At 43.8% G+C, this 16131-nt stretch overlaps 1 protein-coding gene across 1 annotated transcript in view; it reads left to right on the plus strand.

Moving 5' to 3' along the window:
* Positions 1–1867, plus strand: part of LOC136829554 (lysoplasmalogenase TMEM86A-like) — a 48164-nt gene extending 46297 nt beyond the window's left edge. The window contains exons 4-5 of the mRNA XM_067088395.1: positions 1099–1325; positions 1502–1867. Coding sequence (XP_066944496.1) covers positions 1099–1325; positions 1502–1759 — 485 coding nt within the window. The 3' untranslated portion in view covers positions 1760–1867. The remainder of the gene's footprint in view (positions 1–1098; positions 1326–1501) is intronic.
* Positions 1868–16131: the final 14264 nt, after the last annotated feature.

Below are 16131 nucleotides of genomic sequence, written 5' to 3' on the forward strand. Positions count from 1 at the left end.
TACCTTCATATCTACAGGTAGTCATTATCTTTAGTTTGGACTGTCAGTTATGGACTTTTTACTCTGGCACAGGAGTCACTAGCACTCTATGAGATACGAGTCCTTTTTGCCTGTAATAATCATTGGACAAGGCTTGCTGCGAAGACCTTGCACAACGCTGTGGCTCCACTGCTTGGTGTTAGTACTTACCAGGAAGGATCTCATACAAGGCAAGAATGTTAAGCTGTTTTCCCTTTTAAAAAAGGGAAAACAGCTTAACAGTTGCTTGGCTGAGCAAATGCTTCTCTGGCTGCACTAACCCTCCATCCTCATTCAGTGTGTAAGTTGGTTAACTTTAAGAGTAGGTAAGTTTCATCCCAAATAATAAAAATTTTGATAAAATAAATTACTGTATTTAGATACCTACTGTTAAAGTGGAAACCCACCAAGTCTCCCCGCATTGTAGTAGGTGGTCATGATGAATTTTGATAAGAAGGTAAACATTCTAATTCCACCTGGTGGGAAACAGGTGATTACAGATAGTCCATATAGGTCAGTCAAGCATTATACTTTTATTTTGAATGCTGATTACAACTAATGGCACAAAGATGCATGCTAACTTAGTAGTAGGTAATAATTAATTAATTGTGTCATAATTTTCTATTTTAAGTTTATTATATCATTTGTATGGTATCATTGTAGATTATTAATGTTTCCCCTGTCAAATGGTCAACACTGCAATAAATTACAGAAAACTATATTTAGCCTGCATCTGTCAATTACCAGCGCTGAATGACCTCATAGGGCCTTGGGCCAAAATTCTATATTCCTGTCCATCTGTAAATTACATTCAACATTACATCTTGACATTGATTGTAAGAATAGCAAGGAATTGATTTCTTAATTCCTTTTCTTATAGTATTTCCTTGAGTAAGAAAATTTGATATACTGTACAGTATTAATTTTGATGCATATTTCATAGATATGTATTTTTTATATATTTTTTTTCAAATTCACTGTACACCATATTTTCTACAGGTAAACATGTGTTCTTTCTTCTTTTGTGGGATTTTAATTTTTTCTAACCATTTTAAACATTTTTATTTTCTTTATGCACAGGTTTGTATTTGTTGATGCCTGGTACATCAGGAGTCATTAGCTTTGGAATGCCAGTGTATGCATTTCTCCTTATGACAATGGTGTGGCGAGCTGTGGCTCGTGTGCAGCTTTTTGAAGAACTATGGACATGGACAAAGTTATGTTCTTGCATGGGGGGGATCCTTTTTGCTGTGTCTGATGGATGCATTGGCTTCAATGAATTCTATGGTCGTGTGCCACATTCACAGGTAATTTTGTGCAGTGTTTCAACACTTTTTATAGAATCCTATGCATCTTTTTTTTATGTTGTATTTTAAAATATCAGGTTCATGGAAGAATTTGTTTCTCTGTAGTTTTCACCGGTTCATTTTTTGTCTGCATTTCCCTTTAGTATGTATTCAGTGACATGGCCCTTTTCTTTCAGGCTATTATAATGGTTACCTATTATGCTGCTCAGCTTGGAATTTCTCTCAGTGTTGTGGACAGCAAAGCAAGCTACCTAGACTCATTGAGAGATAACAAGTTTTCAGTACCAGTTTGTCAAACTGCAAATAGTGACATTGAGGAGGATCATCTGGTTGAGCAAGCAGTTATTTCTTCACGAAAAACAAATGCTTCCATCTGGGAATCTAGTCGAAAACTGGTTTATCGACAGGGAGTGTTATCTAATAAACCTCAATAAATGCCATTTTCAAGTCGTTCTTCCAAAGTATTTGATACTCTGTAATTTTAGAATGTTATTGTAGATACTGTAAGTAGGTTATTATTAAAATTGTCATTTTATCTATCATCATTTGTATTATTAGCCATGACAATTAATTTTTATATAAGTAACTTACCCAGTAATTACATAGCTTTTAGTTTCTATTATCGGCAGCTTAAAATTTTTTAATTCGTGGGTGGCGCTAGTGTGTTTTGGCTTTTGGCGACGTGCCTCGCCCACTTTTGGGGGAAGAGGAACAACTTAGCAAAGAGCTTCAATTTGTTTCTGCTAGCTGATGGTTGAAGTCCAGTGTTTGGCAGCAGCTTGAATTTTGGAATTCTTACTTTGCTGGTTGTTTTCTCTCATCGACAATTGGTGAAGTATTCTTTTGTTAGCCTTGCGGCACAATTTAGTTAGTGATAAGCAAGATCTGATCACCGGTTTATGACTTATTGCCTGTTTTTTTTACTTGTCGTTTGGACATTTTCATAATGTCTGACACTAGTGTTTCTAGTATTAGGTTTTGTAGCAAAGGCTGCAGTACAAGATCAACTAAGGAATTGTATGACTCACACATGATTTACATTTAGTGTAGAGGAAAAACATGTTCAGTTGACTTGAGGTGTACAGAATGTAATGATTGGCACATTAAGAAATAGAAGACCTTAGACTCACAAAATTGAAGAAACTTGCTAGGGACAGGATAAGGAAAGCGACCGCTAGGGAAGTTAGTAAAGCGCTAGCTAGTCAGGATTTGTCTGCTGAGTCAGATACGAACGCTCCTGTAATTTCTTTGAGTCCCATTCCAAATCCTCTACCTGTTCAAACCTCTCCTATAACTGGCTCTCACGTTTCTGATACCAGCCCCATGGCCAGCCTGGAGTCGAAAATCGACACACGTTTTGAGTTGATTGTTGAATCGATTGCCAAGTTAGCGTCCACTGTTAAAATGCTCATGGATAAAAGTGAATCAGAGTGCCCCGTAGCACCCACTGCTAGTGCAGTGGTAGTGGAGGAGGTGGCTGTTCGACCTGCCGATTCTCCTAGGCCAAGGTCCCTGGCATACTCCCCAGCACATGGGAGGAGTCAAACTTATAGCCTAAGGGAGGTCGATGGGGTCTGCCCTTGAGCAGTCACTCCCTCGGTTCAGTCTGTCAACGTTTCCCAGGCTGCAGCCAAAGGCCATTGGAAAGGCCTTAAAGTGGATACTCATTGTATGTCCTCAAGTTCTGAGGAGCTTAGTCCCTGGCATCAATGGTGCTTTTCGGACAAGTCACACCCGCTGAAAAGGTGTGCAGTAAACCTTTGTGGACTCTTCACCTGTGCATTGAGAGAAGAACATGGATACCGTGTGCCCCTCTTGTAGTCACTGGGATAGCCCGGAGCAGTTTTCTTCAGTCTCCGAAGAGGATCGTTGTTTGGCGCCAAGGCGTCAAGTGGCTCGTAAATGCTCTTCTTTTTCCAAGAGAACCTCTTCAGCAGTATCGAGTCTACCTTCAGGAGTTGAACATCCCATAGTTTCAGCATTCCAGTTAGCGCTTGAGCACCCAGCATTGACCGTTAGCTTGGTAGCGTCCGAGCTTCCAGTTGCAGACGAGTGCCCGTTGGCACCGGAACTTCATAGTGTTTTGTCTTTGGCACCTGTTCCTCCAGAGTGCCCATTGCATCCCACTCTTCTTTCTTCGCATGTTGGTGTTTCTTCAGTTGCTTCTTCCAGTATGCCTCCTCCTGCAGTTGATGCGATCCAGATTAAACTTGACAGCATTTTAAGTTTACTCAAGAAGGCTCCTCCAGCCACCCAGACTCCAGTGGATTTATCATTGTCTCCTGTTTCTTCTGATGAAGAAGTTGTAACAGAACGGGACGTTCCTTCGTTGGGCCTATTCTTCCCTGCTGAGATTCCTTTTGACCACCTTTCCGAGCTTCTTTTCTCCAGCAACTCCCGCCTCTCCTGCATCAGCTTTTTTTATGGAGGCTCAATTGGCCGCTTCCTCCAAGTTACCTAAGCTGGTTGTCTCCTCATCAGCAAAGAAGGCACTGAGTAAAGTAGAGAGGTGGCTTGTGGAAAAGAGGGACCAAGGTAAAGCTACCTTCTGTTTTCTGCCATCCAGACTTTCTAGAACTAGTTATCGTTTCTATGGTACGGGGGAAGCTCCTTCCCTAGGAGTTGCTGTCTCCTCCCAGGGGGACTTTTCCAACTTCTCCAGTCTTATAGACTCAGCCAGGAGATCAACGTTCACGTCTGCAAAGATGATGTTTTTGGCCTCAGAACGAGCGCATCTGTTTGGGAATGCTGGGAACAGAAGGGAGCAGAATCCTGGATAGTATCTGTCCTGAGGGAAGGCTACACCATTCCCTTTGTGGACAAACCTCTAGTTCACACACCTGTCACATTGACAGCCAACTTGCCAGGCTCAGAGAGGTTTGCAGCTCTCTGGCAGGAAGTTGAGTCTTTCATTCTGAAAGAGGCTATAGAGGTAGTAGAGGACATTTATTCTCCAGGATTCTACAACCGTCCCCTCATAGTACCCAAGCTGTCAGGAGGCTGGAGGCCTGTTTTAGATATAAGCACTGAATGTCTTTGTACAAAAGACAGCCCTCAAGATGGAAACAAACCAGACAGTTCTAGCATCCATTCACCAGGGAGAATGGATGGCATCCATAGACATGCAGGACGCATACTTTCACATTCCAATTCATCCTGCTTCAAGGAAGTATCTCAGGTTTGTTTTCAAGGGCAAGGTATTCCAGTTTCGGGCCCTATGTTTCGGACTATTGATGGCTCCTCAAGTTTTTACTAGAGTACTGTCTGCCCTCATGAAGTGGCTTCATCTGATGGGAATAAAAATTTCTCGCTACCTCGATGACTGGCTTCTGCGCTCCCGCTCGAGAGAACAATGTACAGAGGACCTCCGAAGAACTCTTCTCCTAGCCCAGGACTTGGGCCCCTCTCATCAATCGAGACAAATCTCAACTGAATCCGTCTCAGGAGATTCCTTATTTAGGGATGATGATAAACTCTTAGGATTTTTGGGTTTTCCCAGTCCTGAAGAGACTAGAAAAGTGTCTGGAAACTATAAACGAATTACTGGAACCAGATGTTTGCTGGGCCAACAAATGGATGAGTTTTTTAGGCGCCCTATCATCCATGGAGCAGTTTGTCTCTCTGGGGAGGCTCCACATGAGACCTCTTCAGTATTACATGAGAGCCAGCTGGAACAGGAAAAAGTGCCTGGATACGCTTGTATTTCCAGTGGCAGCGGAAATCAAAGATGATCTACATTGGTGGAGGTGCAAGAGGAAGTTAACTGAAGAAAAGTCTCTTCTCCCTCTGAACCCTATCTAGAATTCTTTTCAGATGCATCAAATCTAGGTTGGGGACCTCTTTTAGGGAGCAGGAAAGTGTTAGGAACTTGGTCCCAAGAACAGAAATCTTGGCACATCAATGTGAAGAGTTAAAGGCGATCCGTCTGGACCTCCAATTTTTTGCCTCAGGTGTTCAGCACACACACACACACACACACACACTCTCTCTCTCTCTCTCTCTCTCTCTCTCTCTCTCTCTCTCTCTCTCTCTCTCTCTCTCTCTGAAGTAGCAAAAGGCCTCCTCTCTTGTTGGCTTGTTGGACCAGAGCAGTCAAGTGTTTCATCCAAGGGAAACTCAATGTTCTCTCTTGTTGGCTTGTTGGACCAGAGCAGCGCTCAAGTGTTTCATCCAAGGGAAACTCAATGTTCTGGCAGACAAACTGAGCTGCCAGAAACAGGTCCTTCCCATAGAGTGGATGTTAGACCCACTGATTTGCCTGGACCTGGTGAAGCTCTGGGGGAAACCAATGGTAGACCTTTTCGTGTCCTCCAGGAACCATCGGCTTCCTCTCTTCTGCTCACCAGTCCCAGATCCTTTAGCATGGGCGACCGATGCAATGTTGCAGTACTGGTCAAAACTGTATGCCTTTCCCCCATTCAGTATAGTGAGGCAGGTGCTGAACAAGTTCGGGTCCCACCAAAACTTATCCATGATATTGATGGCTCCCTTTTGGCCAGCGAAAGAGTGGTTTCAGACCTCCTAGAATTTCTTGTGCATTTAGCGAGGCTGCTACAGCAAAAACAGCAACTACACAAGACAACCACACTTCCAACGGTTTCACCAAAACCTGTCTACTCTGGCCCTAACAGGATACAAATTGTAAAGCGACTGCTCCAAAAGAAGGGCTTTTCAAGAGCAGCTGGAAACATGATTGCCAAGTGTAGAAGGCAGTCTTCAAATAAAGTCTACCAGGCTAAGTGGTCTATCTTCAGGTCATGGTGTAAATGACACAATGTTTCCTCTGCTAGTACCACTATAACAGAAATAGCAGATTTTCTGCTATTCTTATGCTCTTCCAAAGGACTCTCTACTTCCACAATTAAAGGCTACAGAGCCATGCTTAGCTCTGTTTTCTGTCACAGAGGTACAGACTTATCATCCAACCTGGATTTGTCAGACCTTATTAAAATCCTTTGATTCAGTTAAGCAAAAGGAAAAACCTTTAGTGTCCTGGAATCTAGACATAGCGCTTAGATGGCTTGCCTGTTCATGATTTGAACCCATGCAGTCCATCTCCCTAAGAGGACTTTACCAGGAATACACTTTTTCTAGTCGCTTTTGCAGCTGCCAAAAGGTCCAGTGAAATCCATGCCTTGGACAAAAGAGTGGCCTTTTCCCAAGGAAATGCAGTTTGTGCCTTTTTCCCGGGATTCCTGGCTAAGAACGAATCACCATCAAACCCATGGCCTTGCTCTTTTACTATTAAGAGCCTGTCTGAAGTAGTAGACCCATCAGAAGAGGAGAGGACCCTCTGTCCGGTGAGGGTTCTTAAATATTACCTTCTCAAAATGAAGTCTATGCATGGTACTTCGAACAGTTTTGTTGTTCTGTAAAAAAATCCCTCATGGCCTCTGTCTAAGAATGCCCAGGCATTCTTTCTCAGAGGCCTCATTTCTGAAGCACATTCCATGGTTAGTGAAGACCCTTTTTCCTCATGCAAGGTAAAGCCCATGAGATAAGAGCTGTTGCTATATTTTTAGCATTTAAGCATAATTTATCCCTCGCTTCTATTGTGCAATCGACGTTTTGGAAATGTAAGTAAAAGCCCATGAGATAAGAGCTGTTTCTACGTTGTTAGCATTTGAGCATAATTTATCCCTTGCTTCTATTGTGCAATCGAAGTTTTGGAAATGTAAGTTGGTTTTTGTGTCTCATTATTTAAGGGATATTGAAACAGTACATGACCAGTGCAGTACCTTGGGTCCATTTTATGTGGCTGGCATGGTGCTGGGGAAGGAAACGTAAGAAGCAATATCCTTTTTTTTTATCTCTGCCTTGCATGGGGTGTTGAATCGTAGGGGAGCCTGGGAGTAGTGTGTATTTTAGTGGTTGGGTATTAGTGTTTTTAATATGTATTAGTGGCTTGTGGTGACTGTAATTTTTGCCTTGGTTATATTGTGTGGTACTGCACCCAGGGCAGGGGCATCTTGTATTCTTTGCTAGCCATCAGAATTGGTCCATTGCTGCAAAGCACCCACTGTAGTAGTAGGTTCTCCAGGCTATGTTGCCTCGCCTCTACAAGATAAGTTGAGCACCAACCAGAGACAGTATATACCTGCAGCAGCTCTCTTATCAGGTTAGGGTCAAGAAACATTGATTCAGTGTTAGCAATCAAATATTCTCAAATTCATTACATTAATAATGTTTTGGGATAGATATGTCCAAGCCATCCCACCTTTCAATGTGGGAATCAGCTATGTAATTACTGGGTAAGTTACTTATATAGAAATGAAATTTTTATAGTAAAATAAAGTTTTATATATACTTACCCAGTAATTACATGATCAAAGCTAATTGAAGCTCTGCTAAGTTGTTCCTTTTCTTCCCCTGAAAGTGGGCGGGCACGTCACCAAAACCCAAAATAAACTTGTGCTACCCAGGAATTTCAAAATTTTAAGCTACTGGTAATAGAAACTAAAAGCTTTGTAATTACTGGGTAAGTATATATACAACTTGTGTTTATTAATAAAAATGTCAAATTCATTAAAAAATATGCTCTTACATGTGATGTGTAGATACAAGTATCATAACAGGAGCTTTCACCCTTTTTGTGAAGTGCTTCTGCAGCTTAACATTTTTAAGTGAGGGAGACACTTGGCAAAAACCGATTTTACATACACGTGGTAAACCTGATTATATATAATATACCATCAGAGCTCCAGGCTAATCAGGGGTGGCCCTTTGCTGGATATTTAAGGATCCAAATTTATACATAGTTTTATAATAGGCTTGCCTATGTCTTTGGAAGACCCTGATCTATGTATAATTTTATAATAGACTACCCTTTTATGTAGGCAACACTATTTTGCCATGGTAATCCTCAATGAAGTTATTAGTAATATGAAAGTAGATTCAAGTGACAATATACAATTTTATTTATTATGACTTTCAGAAATTAGTTTTTTAGAGATTAAAAGTCTATGAGATATGAAAAATCACAATTTTATGCAAATCTACTAGTGAACTGTATTTATAAAGTCAGTATAAGAGTAATACAGTATATTTTCATTCATAACAAAAATAAATTGCCTTGTGAGAGACAAAGATTGAAAAGTTTTAGGTTTCTCTTACCATAGGGTATTTTTCTCAGGGTTTCTGCTTATCACTGTATTAGTCTTTCCAGGACTGGGAACTGATTTTTTTTTATGGTGTCACAACTGTTTATTACCTAAAAATGTTTGTGTATTGTCTAAGTATTTATATTTATTACAGGTACATTTTCCATTAATATTTAATAAAATATTTTAATTAAGACTACAGTACTTGTGCCAAATTATATTTGTTTGAAGTTTTGCTTCTTAAATTAAATTTCCTTATCTCACCCTTTTTTTCATTTATAAATTTAAAAACTTGCGTGTTCAGACCTTCACCAGATCCAGATCTTTTGAAGTCTAGATCTTTTGGGATACACTTGTTCCTTGAAATGCTCATAGGTTAGGGAGCCAGCGTCCCCCTAAGAAATAAAAAATTCTTATACTGTATTATTCTTGACCCCCAAACCTCAAGTTGTAACATTGTAATTTTAAAAATTCCACCCATCTTAAACATTTGTAAGGATATGCTAATTTGTATCTACTTCCACTTGAGCCTTTCACACAATGATTCAGCAATACTGAATGGTGATGATGCAGCTTGCTCGCTGATGCAGCTCATGTTGTACAGTTATAACACTTACAAACATACGCACACTTACACACAACACAAATGTTTAAAACTACAGCATTACTACCATTATTCTGTAAGTGGAGGTGGATCATCAAGAGCTCTTTGTCAGTATATTCCATATGAGGAGGAAAAGATGTGGGTGGTCTTGGAATAGAAGAAATGGAAGGGGTGGAACAAGAGGCCAGGAATTTGGGTTTGATTTTTTGTTTGATTTGTTGCCTTTTTAATTACTTAAAAACTGATTTATTTATAGAATGTTTCTTCTAATTACCTCGCTTTCAAGGCACATAAAAATAAGTCCATGAGAGAGGTGAACCAATGCAATCACTGCTACATTATCTACTATGTACTTCCTTTCTAGCAATATTGATACTTTTTCATCAATCACAGCTTTATATCTTACTTGTTACTGATATATGTTGTACCCTGTCATATGTTAAAAGCTTACATTAACTATGGCTTTGTTAGGCATGTGAGTTTCAGCAGGTCTTGGTGCATTTTACATGTTAATTGATTATCTTTATAGAATTGTTTTATTTCACATTTCTCTTTTATCAATACTTATATATCATGTTAGGCCCTATCTTAATGCTATATTTTGCTGTAAAACTTTTTATGTTAACTATCACTTTGCTGTGCAACTCATGGGCCAGTGATCTGAAGTTCATTTGTCAGTAATAAACTGGTTATGACGTCGGAAAAACTTATTTTTGGCAGTTGGTGTCCATCCTCAAAGCAGTTACACTCTCATGGTCCCCCCAGGGCTCCATAAGACAGACCAGCCAGTTACAAAGAATTCTCTTTTAGTTGGTCTTGGCCTGAATAGGGCTTGTTGGTACAGTGATAAAATATAAAGGACTCAGGACAGGAGGACTATCTCTTGTCCTACAGTGACTGCCTCGGCTCTCTATTTCCCACTCGCACAGATGTGACTGACAGCAGCGTATGTCGGCCATCTTTCTTCATTACACCCGAGGTCTGTGCAAGATAAATGTTCACCCCAGTCCCTTGCCTTTTCGTCAGAGAGAGTGGGTGGGTTTGAGGAATCACAGCGGCTACCAAAAGTAGGTTTTTCCTGTGTCAAAACCTGTTTTTTGATAGTGTAGCCACTGTTCATCATCAAAGGAGCTTACAAAAGAAATTGATAGGTAACGAAATGCCTTAGCTCCTAATAAATAAATTCAAACAACCCAGAAAAATTTTTGGTCTGAAGTATAGTCACAGATTATTAACCATTTTCTTTATTCTGGATACCCATAAGGTTTGGCAATAAAGAACAGGAAACAACACACAAACCAGGCAGTCCCCAAGTTACAGGGGGGTTCCATTCCAGCGGCCTGCCATAAGTCGGAAATCAGGGAGAGTGAGAGAGAGATTTACGTAAGCGTGGGGAAAGAAACAGGTTTGTAAGCTTTGCCCTGGTAATAAACTAGTTTTCTCCCCTCCTTATAGGAGGGACTGCCTTATAGTGAACCCTCCCAATGGCTACAGCTCCCTAAACTGGTTTTTCCACCTCGTTATAGCACTGGCGAGTTACGGCGCCATAATTCAAGTTATGGCACTGTAACTTTGAAACAGAAGCTATAACCCAGAACCGATTTTTTGATGAATATATTTGAAAAAGCACCCTAAGTATAGAATGCCGTAGGTCGAGACAGCTGTAACTCGGTGACCACCTGTATGTATTATTCTTTGTGGTTTGAAGGTGACTTACCTAATAATGTTGGTTCTGGCTGCAGGATTATTGTGCCTTCCCTAGCAATATCTCAGCATGACCACCACTCTCATGGCAATAGTGTTTCAAGAATTTCTTATTCAGGGTTAAGTCACAGGTTATCAACTGTTTTCTTTATTCCAGATACCCATTAGGGTCTGGCAATAAAGAACAGGAAACACATAAACCTATAAATGTATTTTGTTCTGACACAGTATACAAACCCTCGGTCCTTTACATTAGGGATTACTTTCAGGCGTAGGTTGGAAACGGCCGTTGAACTTCAAACAAGGTGGTTAGGCAGTTAACTACCATCCAGGAGGAGGGAATATTGCCTGCCCAGATGAAAACATTCCAATTTGCTTTCGGCCGTCGTGGAATGTGGACGTTGTTCTTCGCTCTCTGCCTGACTACACTTTTTCAACCTTTTGGTGAGAAAATTCCTTGTTTTTTTTTTTCAGTATGAATGTTGATAAACCTTCGAAACCCTCCTATCCCCAGCATGTGTGTCCTGGGGTAGCAGGCAAGAAATGTAATACCTTTCGGTGTAGCGTCGACACAGACCCACATGCCCTCTGCCCATCCTGCAGGGGACGTGTGTGTTCGCACGACGCTCCTTGTAGCGAGTGTTGTTCCTGGTCTCCCGAGCAATGGAAGAGGTTCAAAGGGAGAAGATGCTACCGCTGGAAGCCGGCCAAGGAATCGTCCGAGGGTAACACGCCCCCGACAACTCCAGTGGTGGCTAATGTGTCAGGTTCGTTTCTCCCTCCCTGCGAAGTTCTCCTGCTTGCTCCCTCTCCCTCGGGTGAGGACTCCCGCCTCCCCTGCCTCATGCGTTTCTTCGGGTGTGGAAGGGCGCGGGGGGGTGCTGGTTGATCAGGACATCCTCTCAGGGGTCTCTTTTCGAGCTGGAGGGGAAATTTTTCCCCCAGAACGAGCAGAGACTTCCCAGTTTAACCCGACTATTTCCTCAGGTTTCGGGGTGGATGGCCAGGTATCAGATCTATCCTCGGCCTGGCTACACCTGGGTCTACCTGGCGTCCCATCACTGGAGGGCCTGGTATCTCATCTGTCTGGCACTCCAGTGACAACGCACTCAGCAACCACTATCACCACCACGTCTGTCATCATGTCTGGTTTCTCCAACTACCCGTGCCGGTGGCATCACACCTGGACACCCACGTTTTGGCTGCCCCTGCCACTCACCATTCCGTAACGCTGACTCCTGGGTTCCTGGCCCCGCTCTCATGACCTGGGCCTTCCTATATGGTAACATCAACGATGCCGTATTTGACTGTTCCTGCCCCTGTTGCTGACCCTGGCCCAATTATGTCTATGGTTCAGGCTCCTCGCTTCCCTGTCTCTCAGCCGGGCTTAACGTCTGACTCGCTCCTCATGCCTTCAACCCTGGCGCGGCCCGGTCTGGCTGCTCGCGCGCCACCCATGTCTTCATTCCCGGCCCCTCCTCCGTATGTTCCTGGCTGCCGCGCGGATGTTCCTGCCCCAGTAACTGCTGGCCCGAGCAACGCCTACGCTGCCCGGGTTGCGCCTGCTGCTGTGGCCCCCCCTGGCTGCTCCTGTTTCTTCGGCTGCTCCCGCATGGTTTGGGGACTTGACTACAATCCTGAGGAAGATGGCATAGAAGAAGTCAAAGAAGAGATCAAGAAAGGTGTGACTACAATCCTGAGGAAGATGGTGAAGAAATAGTCAAAGAAGGGATCGAGAAAGGTGTCGTCGTCTTCGTCTTCGTCATCATCATCGTCTTCTATTCTTCCTCTTCTCCTTCTGAGGCTTCCCAGCCAAAGAAGGAGAAGCCTGCCTCCCCCCCCCAAAGAAGTCTTGCACCGAGACCTCTAAGGGACTGCCTCCTTCCACAGGGAAGGCAGTGGGATCTCTCGCTGGCTCTCCCCGATCCATGGATCAGGGAACCGCTGCTCTGGCCCCCGGGTCAGTCGCATCGGGAGCCAAGGGCGTGCAGACCACGGTCCGCATTCCCCCTGCTGTGCCTAAGAAACCTGCTTCTAAGGCCAGTGGGTTCACGTCAGACACTCGTGTGCGAGTCGCTCCGAGTACCCGGGTATCCAAGGAGATCCGGGTACCCCAGGCTGATACGGGAGAAACTTCTCGCCGTACAGACCCGGGCGTGGGGCGAGAGAAAGAGTCCGGGCATGCAGGTGCCCCGACTCTTCCTGCTGGTACCTCCATGAGTGCTAAGCCAGGTTCTCGGGAAAGTGGTTCGGTCCCTCAGGTCCGAATGCCTGGAGAAGCAGAGAAGAGGTCCCCTGCTCAGTCTTCCTGAGAGGCTACGTCCTCAAAGAAGACTGGGGCGCGTCTAGAGGACAGCACAAGCTTGCGCCAGCCAGCCCCGTGCTTGACTCCTCCCAGTCCCTGGCCGCATCTGTGCGGCCAGCCTGGCTCGGGGGAGGCGAGCCGCTCCACTCTCCTCAGGAGACTGCTTCGCCTAGGCGAAAGCACTCTCCTCGACCTGGGCTGCTGTCACCACCGCAAGTTGGTGGCCGCTCCCGGCCCGCTGCCCCTGTTGGTTCTGCCAGTGGGAGCGCCCGATCCTCCTCGCCTGTCCCCTCTACCTCCTGGGCTCCTTCCAAGGGGCACGAGTCGGACAGGAAGAACGCTGGCGAGTTTTTTACCCAGAGTTCTACCTCGGGGGGCGTATGTACCTGGCACGGTCCTTGCCTCAACCAGGTCTTACGCCCGCGTGGTGCAGGAAGGATCACAGGGGTCTGCCAGGTTCTCCCTCCTGCAGGGAGAGTAGATCGGGAGGACTGCACCCTGGAAGGACTCAAGGGTCCTCTTCCCCAGGATTCAGACACCCCCGAGATACAGAGGACGTTTGTGGAAGTTATTGTGGTGATTTGTCAGCACAATGACTTCGCGGAAGGGACCACGACCTCAACTGTAGATCGTCCGTCGCGCCTCGAATCCTACTGGGTACCCAAGAAGGAACCCAAGGCTTTGGTGGGGCTGCCGTGGTCCATGCTCGCTGAAGGGGTCCTCAACCAGGTGAATGGTCTTGTGTCTGGGCAAGACAATTCACTTAGATCAAACCATTGGGACAAGCTTCTTACCCCCCCCCCTCGCCAGAAGCGCTTCTACGCACCATCGGAGAGGGCACTGCCGCCTAAACAGGTTGACCCGGACCTGGTATGTCTGGATCCAGGTCTTACGTTGCAGCAGCTGACTGCAGAGAGCATCTCCCTCTCTCAGCAAGAAGCCGCAACCCTGGAAGCCACCACCATGGTGGCCTTCTATGCAGTCTCCTGGCTCGATCTGTGGTCCTTCACAGTATTGATGGTAGCTGCTTCCTCGGGCCCTATCATGCCTGGGGAGGACTCCGCCTTTGGGAGACTGTGCCAGTCTGCAGGTAGGGCCATCTCCTACCTCGCCCACCGGACGGCAAACCTGTGGGCAAACCTGGTCCTGAAGAGGAGAGACGCCGTTCTCTCTCGCTTCTCCAGGTAATGGGAAACCTTGCAGGAGCTGACCTGTGTAGTGTAATAGATTGGAGAATGGAATTAACAGTTTCTATATTAGAATCGGTTCCAAAATCATAAGGTAAGGGTTTTGCCAATGCTGCTTTGTATGCCGGGTTCTGCCAATGCTGCTTTGTACGCTGAGTGTTGAAATGGCAAGGCACTTGAATCAAAAGATAATAAAAAATCCACATGTGAAGGTCACAGCTCAGAAAGGAGGATGCTTAGATGGCTTCCCCCCTCATATTTGGGATAAAACAATGGAAGGCAATGGAATCTGTTCTCTCGTGTGTTGTTGAAGAAATAAGGAACCAATGACTGTTTGACTAATTCAGGTCTACTAGGCAAGTGGTTCTGGTGAAAGCTAGTAGATTGTTCAAAGCTTTCAAAATCTGGGACAGTGAAGGAAAAAGGTATATCGTTCTCCATTTGTTCCAGTCTTGTAGGAATGCATCTCTTGGTATTGCCTGAATGTCCAAGTTCAGAGACACACTGGAAGTTGATGGTTCTTGCATGTGGCAAACTGGTCCACTTCCAGATGTGGAAGCATGTTAGCAGTTACGACTTGAGAGGAGCTCAGCATGAGCCTAACCTCTTGATATAAGACACTGCTGTCATATTGTCTAGGACAAACAAAGTGTGGGTCCCTTTTGGAGGTTTCAGTTTTCTGATATGGAAATACAGCCAATATGCCACTCCCTCAGAACAGGTGACCATCTTCTCCCTAACTGACAATCCTCCCAATGGCCTCCCCAACCTGTCAAGGAGGCACCCGTAAGTATTATCACTCTTACGATTGGTGGAGTTAGGTTGGCCTGTTTGCCAGAGACCCCTACCAGGTCCAAGGATAGATTATCTTCCCAGTCTCAGATGAAGAAGGTTGCAAAGCCTTTTCATGGCAAGTGAGAGCCAGACTCAGTATAAATCCTACAGTCACAATCTTAAGATTAAATCTAACATGGACCCAAACTGTAACAGGCCCAGAATTCATTCCAGTTATCGTCTGGAAAAGCTGGGCTGTGCAAGGAATCTTTTCGGGTCCTTCCTTATTCTGGTTTGCGTGCTTTGGGAAGAGACAGCTGGCTGCGAAGAGAAGCCCAACAAAGTCCCAGCCACAGGAAAAAGCCTGCTGCATGTAATGTGGGACTTGTTCATATTAAGAAACCTTTTGATTGGAGTCGACTACCACTCTCAGCTTTCGTCAGTACTCTTCTCTGGTGGCTCCCCAGATTAGCCAATCATCTAGGTAGGCCACTAGTTAAATTCATTCATTCTTGAGCTCCCATAAAACAAACAGGTATAGTATATATAAAGATTTCTGCAAGCAATATAAAATTTTGACGGGTCAAGGATCACCCTTCGTTCGGAGGAGTGCCTCTTGGGGATGCTGAAGAGTGATGGCAAATAAAGCCATCTTTCTCTATGACCCCCTTTTTGAAAGGGGTTTGGATTTTGAAAAAACAACTTTAGAGGAGGGGGGGTGAGACCATCTCTACCCTGGCCCATTGAAGATTATATGGTGTCCCCAAGGGGAGGACTTCTACTGCATGTCATGCTGTACTAGACGAACCCCAACCATGCAAGCACTATTGGGGTCCACCTCTTCCCTTCCTTGTAAATATGCAGTCCAGGAGTTGATTTTTTCTTATATATATATATATATATATATATATATATATATATATATATATATATATATATATATATATATATATATATATATATATATATAAAATATATATATATATATATATATATATATATATATATATATATATATATATATATATATATATATATATATATATATATAATATATATATATATATATAATATATATATATATATATATTATATATATATATATATATATATATATATATATATATATATA

This window comes from Macrobrachium rosenbergii, chromosome 44, assembly GCF_040412425.1.
Source record: "Macrobrachium rosenbergii isolate ZJJX-2024 chromosome 44, ASM4041242v1, whole genome shotgun sequence".
In the NCBI taxonomy this organism is placed as follows: Eukaryota; Metazoa; Arthropoda; class Malacostraca; order Decapoda; family Palaemonidae; genus Macrobrachium; species Macrobrachium rosenbergii.